A 13,299-nucleotide genomic window follows, 5' to 3' on the forward strand; every position below is an offset into this window, starting at 1 on the left:
TTACAGTAGCCATGACATGGAAGCAGCCTAAATGCCCATCAACAGAGGAATGGATAAAGAAGATGTCGTGCATATAGACAATGGAATATTACTCAGCCATAAAAAGAATGAACTAATGCCATTTGCAGCAACATGGATGGATCTAGAGGTTGTCATACTGAGTGAAGTAAGTCAAATAGAGAAATACAAATATCACATGATATCACTTATATGGAATCTAAAAAAGGGTACAGGGCTTCCCTGGTGGCGCAGTGGTTGAGGATCTGCCTGCCGATGCAGGGGACACGGGTTCGAGCCCTGGTCTGGGAAGATCCCACGTGCCACAGAGCAACTAAGCCCATGTGCCACAACTACTGAGCCTGCGCGTCTGGAGCCAGGCTGTGACAGTGAGATGCCCGCGCACCGTGATGAAGAGTGGCCCCCGCTCGCCACAACTAGAGAAAGCCCTTGCACAGAAACGAAGACCCAACACAGCCAAAAATAAATAAATAAATAAAAATAAATTTAAAAAGGGTACAAATGAACTTATCTACAAAACAGAAATAGAGCTATGGATGTAGAAAAGAAACTTCCGGTTACAAGGGGGTAAGCGGGGCAGGGATAAATTAGGAGATTGGGATTAACATATACACACTATTATATATAAAATAGATAACTAATAAGGACCTACTGCATAGCACAGGGAACTCTACTCAATACTCTGTAATGACCTATATGGGAAAAAGAATCTAAAGAAGAGTGGATATATGTGTACGTATAACTGAATCACTTTGCTGTACACCTGAAACTAACACAACACTGTAAATCAACGACACTCCAATTACAAAAAAATATCGGCAGCACCCTGGCTGCCCCACCTGCACACCTGGACCGAGCCGTCCCAAGTTAACGCTGCCACCTAGTGGCCAGTGTGAGGAGTTACAAGGATTACCTGACAGGTGACCAAGGACAGCTGCCCAGTCACAGCTCATTCCATCTCCAGTTAGGTGTGTTCATCATCTGCCGCTGGGCACTCGGACTTCAAAGATGGAAGAGACGGGGCATCCCCTCCTCAAAGAACTTTACAGTGTAGTTGGGTGACTGATGCAGAAACCGTCCACGCTGACACATTATGTTACAGGTGCACATCAAGTAACACGGGCACCAAAAGGAAAGCACCACCGGGATAGCCCAAGGCTGCAGGAGAGCAGCCTGCAGAGAGAGGGCTTTGGGTTTTGAAGGGTGAATAGGAGTTCACCGGGCAAAGGTGAGCTCGTGGTAAGGGGGAGGGGGGAACAGGAAAGACTGCCTTTAAAAAAGTGAAATCAAATTTTTCCTCTATAGGTGCCACACACCTGGATGCATGGTCTGAAAAGTCCAATCCTTCTACACGGTTGTCCACACCCCTATTGCCTACACACACACGCCCCAGACCATGTTCACGCTTGCTTTGCTCTCTCAGTCCTTTGCTGCCTCCTTCTAAACAGCACGCTCCTGGTGCTGTCTTGGTTTCTTTCTATTTAAATATTAGTTATCGACATCCTGCTGTGGAAGACGAGGGCTCAGCTCATCCACCATACAGCCCAGTACAGGTGCGTCCCCTGCTTTGGTTAATCATCACCCCGTGTCTACCTTAGGATGGCTAACTCCATCTTTCCCACAGCCGAGTATGGGTCTCTCTCCCTTGAGTGAGTAACAGCCACCTTTAAAACTCTGCTCTTCTACTGACCCGTAATTAATGGATCACCAGGTTCTGACAGAGGCCTCCTCTCCAGCTGCAAGCACATCAGGCCATCTCTCCGCTGCCTTCGTTTCCAGGTGACGTCTGCCCTGGAGGATGAAATTCACGGTCCATGAGCTTTCAACGCTGTTGCTGAAATATCTGACTCCCGATCCTCCGTGTGGAAATGGCTTTTCCTTTTTTGAAATCTAAGGATTGCATTTTTATTTTTAGTTCCGAAGTTCTGGGCTCTCACGAGCCCTGTCCTTGCTGTGGACACTTGCCCACATTTGATACTGGAAGCTCAGGGGCCTTTTTCCAATTGGGAATCTCGTGTCCTTCTGATGGGTGGCGTTGTCTTGAATGATGTCTTTGCTGATTTCTTCTGCTCTCCCTGGAAATTCCGTCATTCAGGTGTCAAACCCTCTCCCAACTCCCGGATTACCTTACGTCTCAGTTCTCCCGTCCATCTCTGGTCCTCTTCAGCAAGGCTGCGCTCATAGCTTAGCTGCCATTATTACTTGTCATGAGCCCCTTCAACCCTCACTTCACAAATGCTTTATCCTCTCTTATCACACTGAGGAGATGGGGTACATACACATATATATATTTTTTAAACATTTTATTTATTTATTTTGGCTATGCCAGGTCTTCGTTGTGGCATGTGGGGATCTTTAGTTGCGGCATGTGGGCTCTTAGTTGTGGCACACAGACTTCTTACTTGTGGCATGCATGTGGGATCTAGTTCCCCGACCAGGGATTGAACCTGGGCCCCCTGCATTGGGAACGTAGAGTCCTACCCACTGGACCACCAGAGAAGTCCCTGGGGTATATATATATATATTTTTTTGTTGTTGTTGTTTTGTTTTTTGTTTGTTTGTTTGTCTGTTTTTGTGGTACGCAGGCCTCTCACTGTTATGGCCTCGGCCATGGCTCACGGGCCCAGCCGCTCCGCGGCATGTGGGATCCTCCCGGACTGGGGCACAAACCCATGTCCCCTGCATTGGCAGGCGGACTCTCAACCACTGTGCCACCAGGGAAGCCCCCTGGGGTATATATTTTTGAAGTCCCCTTCCGTTCTCTAAATTTCTCAGTTTCTACCCATCATCTTTATTTCTGCTTGTTTGGTGTCTGCCTTTCATGTTGGCAGTTTTCCCTTAATGCTGGTGATTCTCAGCTGTCTGTTCCTATTTTCGATTTGAAGCGTTTGCATGCAGAATGGAAACTCTGGATGTGGTAGGTTGCTCTTGCCAGTGGGAGGACGCCCCCTGGGGGCTTTCATGGGGGGGAATGAAGCACAGGATACTTGGGGGAGGGGTTCTACTCACAGAGGTGACAGCAGGTGCAAAGGCCCTGGGGCAAGCGTGTGTCTGGCGTGCTTGAGGAACAGCGGGGGCCAGGGTGTCTAGGGCAAAGGGAGTGAGTTGGAAGCTGTGAGGTCAGCGAGGTCCCCATGAGCCTGGTCATACGGGCCTAGTAGGTTCAACCAACACACCCGTTTCCAGCCTTACCTGCAATCCCCAACACAGAGGAACCTTGCTTCCAACACCCAGAGTCTCCGGGGTCCTGACCCGAGGTCGGGCTGGCTCCTCGCTCTGTGCACTGATGGCAGGCGGGGCGGTTTCCCTAATGCTCTTCGCCTCTATTTTCTTCCCATCCCGGTGCTGTGGACCGGTGACCGTCTCGCCTTCATTTTTACGTAATAGGGTCAGGTGCCCACATGCTTCCTGAACTTCACACGTTACCTGGGGACTGGGCGTGCTTTTCTCAGCTCGTGGACAGCAGCACCTGCCAGCTGACCTCCCTGGGCCCCGGCCCAGCCCTGCCCATGTGCCCGGGGATGGGAGGGTGGGTGGGGGGCGTCTCAAGGCTGGCCGCACAGTGCTCTGTTTAGGGGGACAGACTGCGTAACTTTAAACTCGTGAAACCTGGGTTTCCCACCTCAGCTGCCGTGCAGGGGTTCCGGGGAAGAGCTCTGATGACTCACCCCCTGCCCCTGACCAGGCGCCTACCCAGGGCCCCCTGGGGCCCTCATGATTCTGACCTCGAGACACATCCGTCACAGTCTTGTTCTCCACCTTGCCACCCTCCCCCGATGTTGCACAATCAATCAACCAACCAATTAATTAGGAAAATCTCCCTGTCCTGACCCCTGGCTGGTTCAGTTCATGGGGCACCCCTCACTCATGTCATTCAAAGGGTAAAAATCAGCCCTGCTTTTCATATGGGACCATGGCGGGCTGTTGGATGGGATGGGTTGATTCCCATTTTAGAGTTTTCTTCTGTCCTGTGGGTGCTGCACGTCTTGCTCAGAGTAAAGCCCAAAGTCCTTCCGAGTCACGGGGACCTCTCTGGCCTCCACTTGCCCGCTCCCCCACTGGCTGGCCTCCTTGCTGCTCCTCAAACAGGCCAGGCATGCTCTGACCCCAGGGCCTTTGCACATGCCAGTTCCCATCCCCCAGATACCAGCATGGCCCACTCCCTCCCTCGTGCCTGGCGTCTGCTCAAACATCAGAGGTCGTGCAAGGCTCCCATCATGATACAGCCTGGTAGAGAGACACCCCTGCGTCTCTACCCGCTCACTCTGCTTCTCTTCAAGTAAGTTAGCAACCCTGACGCATTCCCTGTATATCTGTTTAATTGTTCACCCTAAGTCTGACTAATGCGCACTCCGTGAGAGCAGGGGCGTCGCTGTTCATTGATGTATTTCCCAGCACCTAGAAGGGAGCGTGGCTCTAACCAGGAACTCCGTGTGTACTGGCTGGAATAATGAACTTGAAACCCGATCCTTCTTCATCATAGATCAGCACAGTAGATCAGCCAAAACACGGGTTTCCCAGGTTCCTATGCCCGAATCTGAAACACGACTTCCTCTTCCCCGTTTCTATGGGAACACAGAGTCTGAATCCCAAATAAGAAGAACTTTTTAAGGAAGCTACTTAAAAATGAATGGCTTCCCCGACTGCATGCCCTAAGCAGGGATCTGCTTAGAGGGACCGGCCAGGCCACAAAGGGGAAGAGGCGGGGGGGGGGGGGGGGGGAGGGCGGGCAGTAAGGAGCGGTAGGGACTGCAGCAGGCCGGCAAGTGGCGACCTTCCCAAAGGGGCAGTGCTCCCCAAACCTGGCCAAATGCCAACACACACAAAGGCTGCCTGCGCGTGCCCACGCTTCCTAATTATTCGAGGGGAGCTGGAAATCGGAATGTTTATACTAAATCTCTGCATATTTAAATGTTGGCAAAGAATTTCGTTTTTAAAAAACTCTGGGCAGGCCACAAAGTCTCTGGGTTGAGATCCACCATCTGGATGGCAGGTGGCAAACTGCAGACTGCGGCTCATTCCACCAACAAATGTGGGAGAGTGGGGTGCCCCGGCCCGTGGCATGTGGTCTGCCCCGTGGAAGGTCAGCAGATCCCAAGACATGAGGCAGGTACCAGCAGTGCCCTGCTCCCGCCCCACCGAGCTGCTTCTAAACACACCAGAGAAACACACGCAAAGAAGCAAAAAGAATCTGGCTGGACAGAAAAAAATAGTTTTTCACTGTCACTCATGGAAAGGGCTCAGCTGAAACCTGGTATTTCCTAACCCACCCTGTGAGGGTTTAAATGCTGCTTCTCACAGAGCACACGTGAAGGGGGCTTGAAAGTGGAGAGGCCACGTGAGGACACAGAGAGAAGGCGGCCATCTGCAAGCCAGGAAGAGAGCCCTCGCCAGGAACCAGAGGGCTGGCACCTTGACCTTGGCCTCCCCGGCCTCTAGGACCGTGAGTAATAAACGCCTGTCTGAGCCACCCCGGCTGTGGGACGTGTCACAGAGGCCAATGTGGGACTTGACACACCACGGGCAATGCAGATGTCACCTTCGGGTGGCTGTACGGCCCAGCTCCCACACCGTGGCTTTCCTAGTAGCTTTCATTGGTGGCAAAGAGCAGAGATGCACCCAACCTGGTGACAATTTTCACAGAGGGCAGAAGGGAAACCAAGGAGTGAGCCTGGTGCAGGGCCAGGCAGGAGGGCGCCATGGGACTTGAGCAGTGGGAACTTGTGGGCTCGCAACTTGACAACCACCAGTGGGCTCTTGTGTCAGTGTCCTGGGGCCACTGGAACAAATGACTACCAACAACCGGCTTCAGGCAGCAGAACCTTATCCAGTTCTGGAGGCCACAGTCCAAAATCAGCGTCACTGGGCCAAAACCAGGTGTGTGAAGGGCCGAGCTCCCTCCAGAGGCTCCAGGGGAGGGTCTCTCCTGCCTCTCCCAGCTTCTGGGGGCTGCAGGTGCTCCTTGGCTTGTGGCCGTGTCCCTCCAGCCTCTGCCTCCGTCTTCACGTGGCCTCCTCTGTGCATACCCCGTTAGAAGGACCCTTGTGATGACACCGAGTCCTCCCGGATAATCCAGGGTAACCCCCCATCTCAAGATGCTTAACCCCTTCTGTGAAGTCCTTGCCGTACAAGGTCACATTTGCAGGTTCCGGGGATTAGGACCTAAATCTTCTGGGGCCGTTATTCAGCCCAGAACACTGCCCTTCCACGTGGGGGCCCCTGCAGCCCTCGCCCCGTGCCTGCCGCAGGGGTTGCCTCCTTCCCGAACATGCCACGCTCTTCCCTGACCCCTGGCCTTTGCTCATGCCCCATCCCCCTGGAATGCTGTGCCCCCGCCTCCGCTCCACAGATGTGTCACCGCCTCACACCTGTGTCCTCGGGCCCCTCACTCAGCCCTGCTTTCTCTTCTGGTCACCTGCCATGACGTGCCCGTGAGGCTCTGGTCCCCCCTCACCACAGTCCCCGCTCCTCCCCCGGCTGGTCCACCCACCCAGACACAGAACGTCCACGTGGCCCAGGCGTGAGGCCAGGTGCACGGGTCCAGGTGAGCTGAAGGTCAAGCTGGGATCTGTCTTTGGGCCCATCGTGGGTGGCGTGCAGGGGTCACGTGGGTGCTGGTCTCCCTGAGCAGGGGGGGAAGGAGGCCCTGTGACCGCCTCAGAGGACGAGGAGAGGAGCCGTGGTGTGCCCGGCAGGGATGGAGTTACAGGCATGGTCACGGCCTCTGAACCCGGAGCTTGACGCGCTCCTCCAGAGGGCCTGAGTGTGTGCACACGTGCATGTCCGCATGTGTGCACGTGCACACGTGTGCGTGCATATGTGTTGGTGTGTGCACGTGTATGTGTCTGTGTGTGCATGTGTCTATGTGTGTGCATGTCCATGTGTCTGTGTGTGCGCGTGCGTGTCTGTGTGTGTGCATGTGTTGGTGTGTGTGCACGTGTGTCTGCGTGTGCACGTGTGTGTATCTGTGTGTCCATGTGTCTGTGTGTGCACGTGTGCGTATCTGTATGTCTATGTGTCTGTGTGTCTGTGTGTGCACGTGCGTGTCTGTGTGTGTGCATGTGTTGGTGTGTATGCATGTGTCTGTGCGTGCACGTGTCTGTGTTTATGTGTGTACATGTCCATGTGTCTGTGTGTGCGTGTGTCCATGTGTCTGTGTGTGCACGTGTGTGTATCTGTATGTGCGTGTCCATGTGTCTGTGTGCGCGTGTGTGTATCTGTATGTGCGTGTCCATGTGTCTGTGTGCACGTGTGTGTATGTGTGTGTCCATGTGTCTGTGTGTGCACGTGTGTGTATCTGTGTGTCCATGTGTCTGTGTGCGCGTGTGTGTATCTGTGTGTGTCCATGTGTCTGTGTGCGCGTGTATCTGTGTGTCCCTGTGTCTGTGTGTGCGTGTGCGTGTATCTGTGTGTCCATGTGTCTGTGTGTGCGCATGTGTGTATCTGTGTGTCCATGTGTCTGTGTGTGTGTGCGTGTGTGTCTGTGCCTTTAATGCAGTCTTGTGTTAACTCTGCAATTTCGCGATGTCACCTCACGCCATTTGTGGCACAGAAGGCAGCACAGCAGGAGAGGCCTGGGACCCTGCCCACGACATGCAACGGGGAAGCATAAGGTCACAGGAGAGAACGACAGCGCCTTGACCTTGCTCTACAATCTGTGTGGATTTCGACAAAATGCTGCTGAAGTCTTACTGTTGAGTGACTAACGAAGAAAGAAGTTCAGAAGGACAAGTGGAGGACGCAGGGCCTCGAAATGCCTGCTGAGCGGATTCCATCGATTTCCCAGGAAAAGTACAACATCCGGAACACGAACAGCCCCCAGGGTGTCAGGCTGCCTTTGTCTCTGGGCCGCCTTCCAACCCAGCAGCAGCGGCTGGGAGCACACGGAGAAGGACGGGGAGACTTGGTCACTCGCAAGGCATCACTGCATTGCATGGCGTCAGGTGTGACCTGAGAGAACCTCCATCCCTCCCCAGCTGTGCCCTGGATGAGCGAGCGCCATCAGAGCTCCGGGAGATGCTCATAGACCTGAAGGACAAGAGCCGGGACCTGACACTTCAGGAGAGACCCAAGGTCATTCCTGAGAGTGGAGTGGCCCCCAGAGAACATGCGACGGCTCGGCCAGTTCCTGGGCATCAGAGCGTCAGTCACAGAGGGAGGGGCTCCAGGAAATGGATTTATGGGCGGCTGCCAACGCCCGGCTCGGCCCCATGATTTACTGCCTAAGACCCGAGGAATTTAAAACCCCTCCATCCTGGCTCTGGCCTCTCTCCTCCTTTTACATCCAGAGTGACGGTGGAGGAAGGACTCAGGGCCCCGGGCTGTGGGCAACCCTCACCGTACCCTTCGAGCTGCAGACCCTGGCGTCCACCACCTCTCCATCCAGTGGGGACGATGGGAACCAGCATCAGGAATGACGTGTGTTAAAGACTGAGTGCCCGGCGGGGCATAGAGCCCCTGTTCCCTGGGCGGCAGCCAGTGTACCCGGGCACGATGTTCACCAAAAAGACCCCACGGCCAGGACTTCTCTGTCCCCCGGCATCTTGTCCTCACACGCCCCTCCCTGTATGACCATTGGACGTTAGACCTTCCAGAGTGTCTCTCATTGCCTTTCCCTGTCTTCCTCATCCTGTCCTCCCTCTCTGCTTCTGGACATCTGATGAGCAGCTGCAGAGGACACAACAGTGACACGTGTTGGGGCAGAGCTGCTTCCCCAAACACACAGGGGCTGGAATCCTTACCTCCAAAACCACGAAGGCCCATTGGAATGGAGCTGCTGGGGGCAAGAAGGGTTCAAATCAATCCTCCCGGGTATCAGCCAGAGTTCTCCAGGGAGACAGACCCATCGGATGTGTACACACACACACACGCACTCACACACGCATGCATGCACAGATTTATTTTAAGGAATTGGCCCATGTGATAGTGGGGCAGGCCGGTGGCGGGAACCCTAGGCGGGGTCTCCGTGTTACAGTGTGGAGGCAGAATTCCTTCTTCTCGGGAACCCCAGTTTTTGCTCCCAAGGACTCCGACTGATGGGATGAGGCCCCACCACGTCCTGGAAGGCTCATCTCCTTTACTGAGTCAACTGCAGATGTGAACCACACCTACACCGCACCTTCATGCACCGGCGCCTAACCCAGCGCACATCACAGCCCACCTGCAGACGGCCATTCCTCTGTCCCCCACCCCAGCTGTACTCCCCCTTCACTTAGACCTTCCACCTCCGCAGAATTCCTTCCTTCCCATTCCTCTTTATCTTCAGAACCAGGACAGGTTTGCTCCCTTGGACTGAGCGATCCAAAAAGCAAGGAATCCCTGATGCTGTGCGCTCCATCTCAGGATGCAAGATGAATCACAGGCCAGAAGGATGTGCCTGCCTCACCCCAGACCACAGAGCCCTGGACCCGTGGTCAGAAGGCCTGGGGCTCACAGACTCGGCCACTAACTGATTCAGGACTCCGAGGATTAACGTCTCTAATTCCATGTGTCCTATACATTGGGCAAAACAATGCCTACCTTGTTGGGCTGTTGAACATTAAACGAGAACACACAAAAGAGCATCTGTGAGCTTTAAGATTCTGTGCAACTGTGGACTTCCCAGGTGGGCCAGTGGCTAAGACTCCACGATCCCAATGCAGGAGGCCTGGGTTCGATCCCTGGTCAGGGAACTAGATCCCACACGCGTGCCGCAACTAAAAGATCCCACGTGCCGCAACTAAAAGATCCCACGTGCCGCAACTAGGACCCAGTACAGCCAAATAAACAAACAAATAAATATTTTCTAGAAAAACATTCTGTGCAACTGGGAATTCATCATCATCACTATGACCATCAATACCCTAACCACCATCAATACCACCAACATCGTCATCAATGTTATGGACCGAATTGTCTCCCCCAGAATTCATATGCTGAAGCTCTAAGCCCCGTTGTGATGATATTTGTAGACAGGGCCTTTAGAAACGTAATTAAGTTCAAATGAAGTCATAAGGGTGGGGCCCTAATCAGATGAGATTCTTGTTCCTACAAGAAGAGGAAGAAACACCAGAAAGCTCTCACTCTTTCTCTCTCTCTCTCTCTTTCTACATGTTGCACAGAAGAAATACCAATGAGTAGGTGCAGGAAGAGAGCCCTCACCAGAAACCAGATCTGCCAGCACGTTGACCTTGGACTTGCAGCCTCCAGACTGTGAGGAATAAATGTCTGTTGTTTAAGCCCCCGAGCCTGTGGTACTCTGTGATGGTGGCCCGGGCTGATTCAGTCACCATCATCACCACCGTCACCACCGTCACCACCATCACAATCATCACCACCGTCACCGCCGTCACCGCCGTCACCACCATCACAATCATCACCACCATCACCGCCGTCACCACCGTCACCGCTGTCACCACCATCACCACCATCACCGCCGTCACTGTCACCACCGTCACCACATCACAATCATCACCACCATCACCGCCGTCACCACCGTCACCACTTCCTTCAGAAATTCACCTCTGTCTCTCTTGATTCTCAAACCTGAGTGGATGTCAGCGTCTCTAGGGGGCTTGTGAGAACACAGGACCCGAAGCCCTGCGCCCAAGCTTCAGATTCTGGGTGCCTGGGGGTCTGCATTTCTCTCAAGTCCCTGAGTCCTGCTGCTGCTGCTCCAGCCTTTGTATTAAATCATTAAGCAAAGCTTGGCCAGATGAAGTCTGTCAAATATTCCAAGGTTTCTTAGAAAAGCCCACGCCCACAGCAGCAGCTGAACATCATCAAAGCTTCCCAGGTGGACATACTGGATCCCTGTTAAATGGTGGGGCAGGCCATCATTCCCCCCGAAATCAACGGCGTTGATTCATCACTGGGAGGGAAGGACCGTGAATGCCGGGGACATTTTACAGGCAAGGCTCCGAAGACTGAATTAAGTCTCTTTGTGCCGTGAAAACACGAGAAGGTGGGGAGACATGCGGGGGAGACCAGCTCCCGGCACACGCAGTCGGAGCCCGTGCTGGGCGTGCAGAGCAAACATCCCAGGCTTTGGTTCCGCCGTTACATGAACAGTGTCTGCAGGGCACAAAGTCCTATTATTCAAGCGTGTTTGCATAATTGTCTTCCTGAATCATTTGGGGCACTTGATTATCGTGAGCAAAATAGAGACAGATGGCCTCGGGTCTGAGCTGGCGCGAATCTGCGGCCAGGAGGGCGCACGACGCTTCCTGCCAGGCCTCCTGGAAGAAGGGGTGTCCCTGCACTAGGTGGCTGCTGCCCGTGGTGACGGGACAGGAGTGGGGACTCACAGGGAGGTCACGGACAGTGATATTCTGTCCTGGACGCCGTGCACAAGTCACTCCCCTGGAGCGCCAGGTGGCGGTTACAAACCTTTGCCCAGACGGGGAGAAACGGCTCTCTTCTATCACCTACGCCTTTACCATGAATCAAAGGGCATTAGCTGCTCTTTTCTAAGCAATTTAAGCACCGTTCTGACTTCAAAAAAAAAAAAAGGACCAAAGAAAGATATTATTTAATGGCAACAAAATATTTAAACCAAGGCCACCAACCCACTGCTGAGCCCAAAAGGGCAGATGTGTCCCAGCACGAAGTGGGAAGAGCCCACGGCTCCCTCATCATCACCATTGGAAAGAGAACAGGCTTTGGGGGCGAAACCGTAGTCTTTATAGACCCATTAGCACAGCAGGAACTCACTTCCATGACCCACTTCCCATTACGTATCTTCAAGCCACGGATTCAGAGTAAAGTCCGGGCCCGTCAGTTCTCACGAAATGAGCAAAGTGGTTAATGATGACTGTTAGACATCCAGCCCAGTCTGGGGATGGAACTGGTTCATTTTCAAGGCCTCAAGCTCGTCTGTATTAGTGATATCTAAGGAGAGGATTAGTCAAGTCGCCCGTGGAAGCCAGGTCTAAATGAAAGACCTCTCTCAGCTCAATAAGATGCAAAACTCATTTCCAAATAAAAAAAATCGCAGTCACCTCAACGTTCAGTTCGAGCGGAGAGGGCTGTGTTTAGGATGAGAAAGCATTTCGATAACTTTGAAAGAGTTATAGCCAAAAAAACAAGTTTTTCCACCCTAAACCATCTGGCCAGCTGCCTCAAAGTTCCATGAGCCCCATGTTTATAAAATGGGATATTAGCCGTAAAAAAGGATGAAGCGGCGATACACACTACAACACAGATGGACCTTGAAAGCGTAATGCTGAGTGAACGAAGCCAGACACAGAAGACCACCTGTTGTACGATTCCATCCCCATGAGATGTCCAGAAGAGGCGTGTCCACAGGGAAGAGAGCGGATGAGTGGTTGCCTAGGGGCCGCGGGAGGGAGGAACAGGGAGGAACTGTCGGTGGGTACAGTTTTCCTTGGGGTGATGAAAAAGTTCTTAAGTACACAGAAGTGATGCTACCACATCGTGCATGTGCTGAAGGTCACTGAATTGTACACGTTGATATGACTACGACGGTACATTTTGTGGAATATGTATTTTACCACAATTAAAAAAATCAGGACCCTGGCTTCTCACTCCACCACGTAACCCCACGGCCACTCTGGACCCGGTCGTTCACCCTTCACCGAGGATAGCAGGCCGGGTGAGGGCACCGGATGATGGCAAGCCAGCTCCCTCCCGGTAGATTCTTACCAAGATCGCCCCATTCCCAGGATGAGCACGAAGCCAGGACTGCCCCACAGCTGCTGCAGTGAACGACATCCACGTCTCTGCTGCCTTTCCCAAGCTGCCTGCGTGAATCGCCCCCCTGGAGGCATCGCTGCATTAGCGATGCTGTTCGGTCTAACTGGAAGGAAGCCAGTGTGGACCGGCAAACTGAAATAGGGCCGCAGCTCCACACACAGACCCCGTCCCCGACGGAAGGGCTGAGCTCGTGTCAGCACACACAGAGGATGTGTGGGAACGCGACGACACGGCGTCTCAGGGGGTTGATGAGTCCGCTTACCTGGAACGGAGTCTGGCTGTTGTAGTTCTTCAAGTCCTTATTTCCACCCCGAAACAGCAGCACGCGGGCACAGCTGTCCTGCAGAGAAGGAAGAAGAAATCCGTGTGTAAAGCGGTGGCACAGGCATCCTCTAGAGAAGCCTGTTCACAGGGCGATCTCACAAGAATTCAGAGAAATGAAAACGCAAAGTCAACAGGAGGGCATCTTTGTTCATCGGAGGGGCCAGGAGGAGGGTGGACAGGCCCTGGATGCTGTCAGCTGAAGCTTCACTGCTGCAAAGACTTTGGAGAGCAGCTCAGCAGAATCTACAAAAATTTCAAATACAT

At 53.3% G+C, this 13,299-nt stretch overlaps 1 protein-coding gene across 3 annotated transcripts in view; it reads right to left on the reverse strand.

The window, feature by feature from the left end:
- The window catches only part of SHANK2 (SH3 and multiple ankyrin repeat domains 2), a gene marked incomplete at its 5' end in the record, with an annotated part of 546,538 nt that overhangs the window by 373,971 nt on the left and 159,268 nt on the right, over positions 1-13,299 (reverse strand). For all 3 annotated transcript variants that reach the window (XM_082845188.1, XM_082845187.1, XM_082845190.1), the window contains one exon: positions 12,974-13,051. In XM_082845188.1, coding sequence (XP_082701314.1) covers positions 12,974-13,051 — 78 coding nt within the window. The remainder of the gene's footprint in view (positions 1-12,973; positions 13,052-13,299) is intronic.

This window comes from Leucopleurus acutus, assembly GCF_964270905.1.
Source record: "Leucopleurus acutus genome assembly, chromosome: 8".
NCBI lineage: Eukaryota > Metazoa > Chordata > Mammalia > Artiodactyla > Delphinidae > Leucopleurus > Leucopleurus acutus.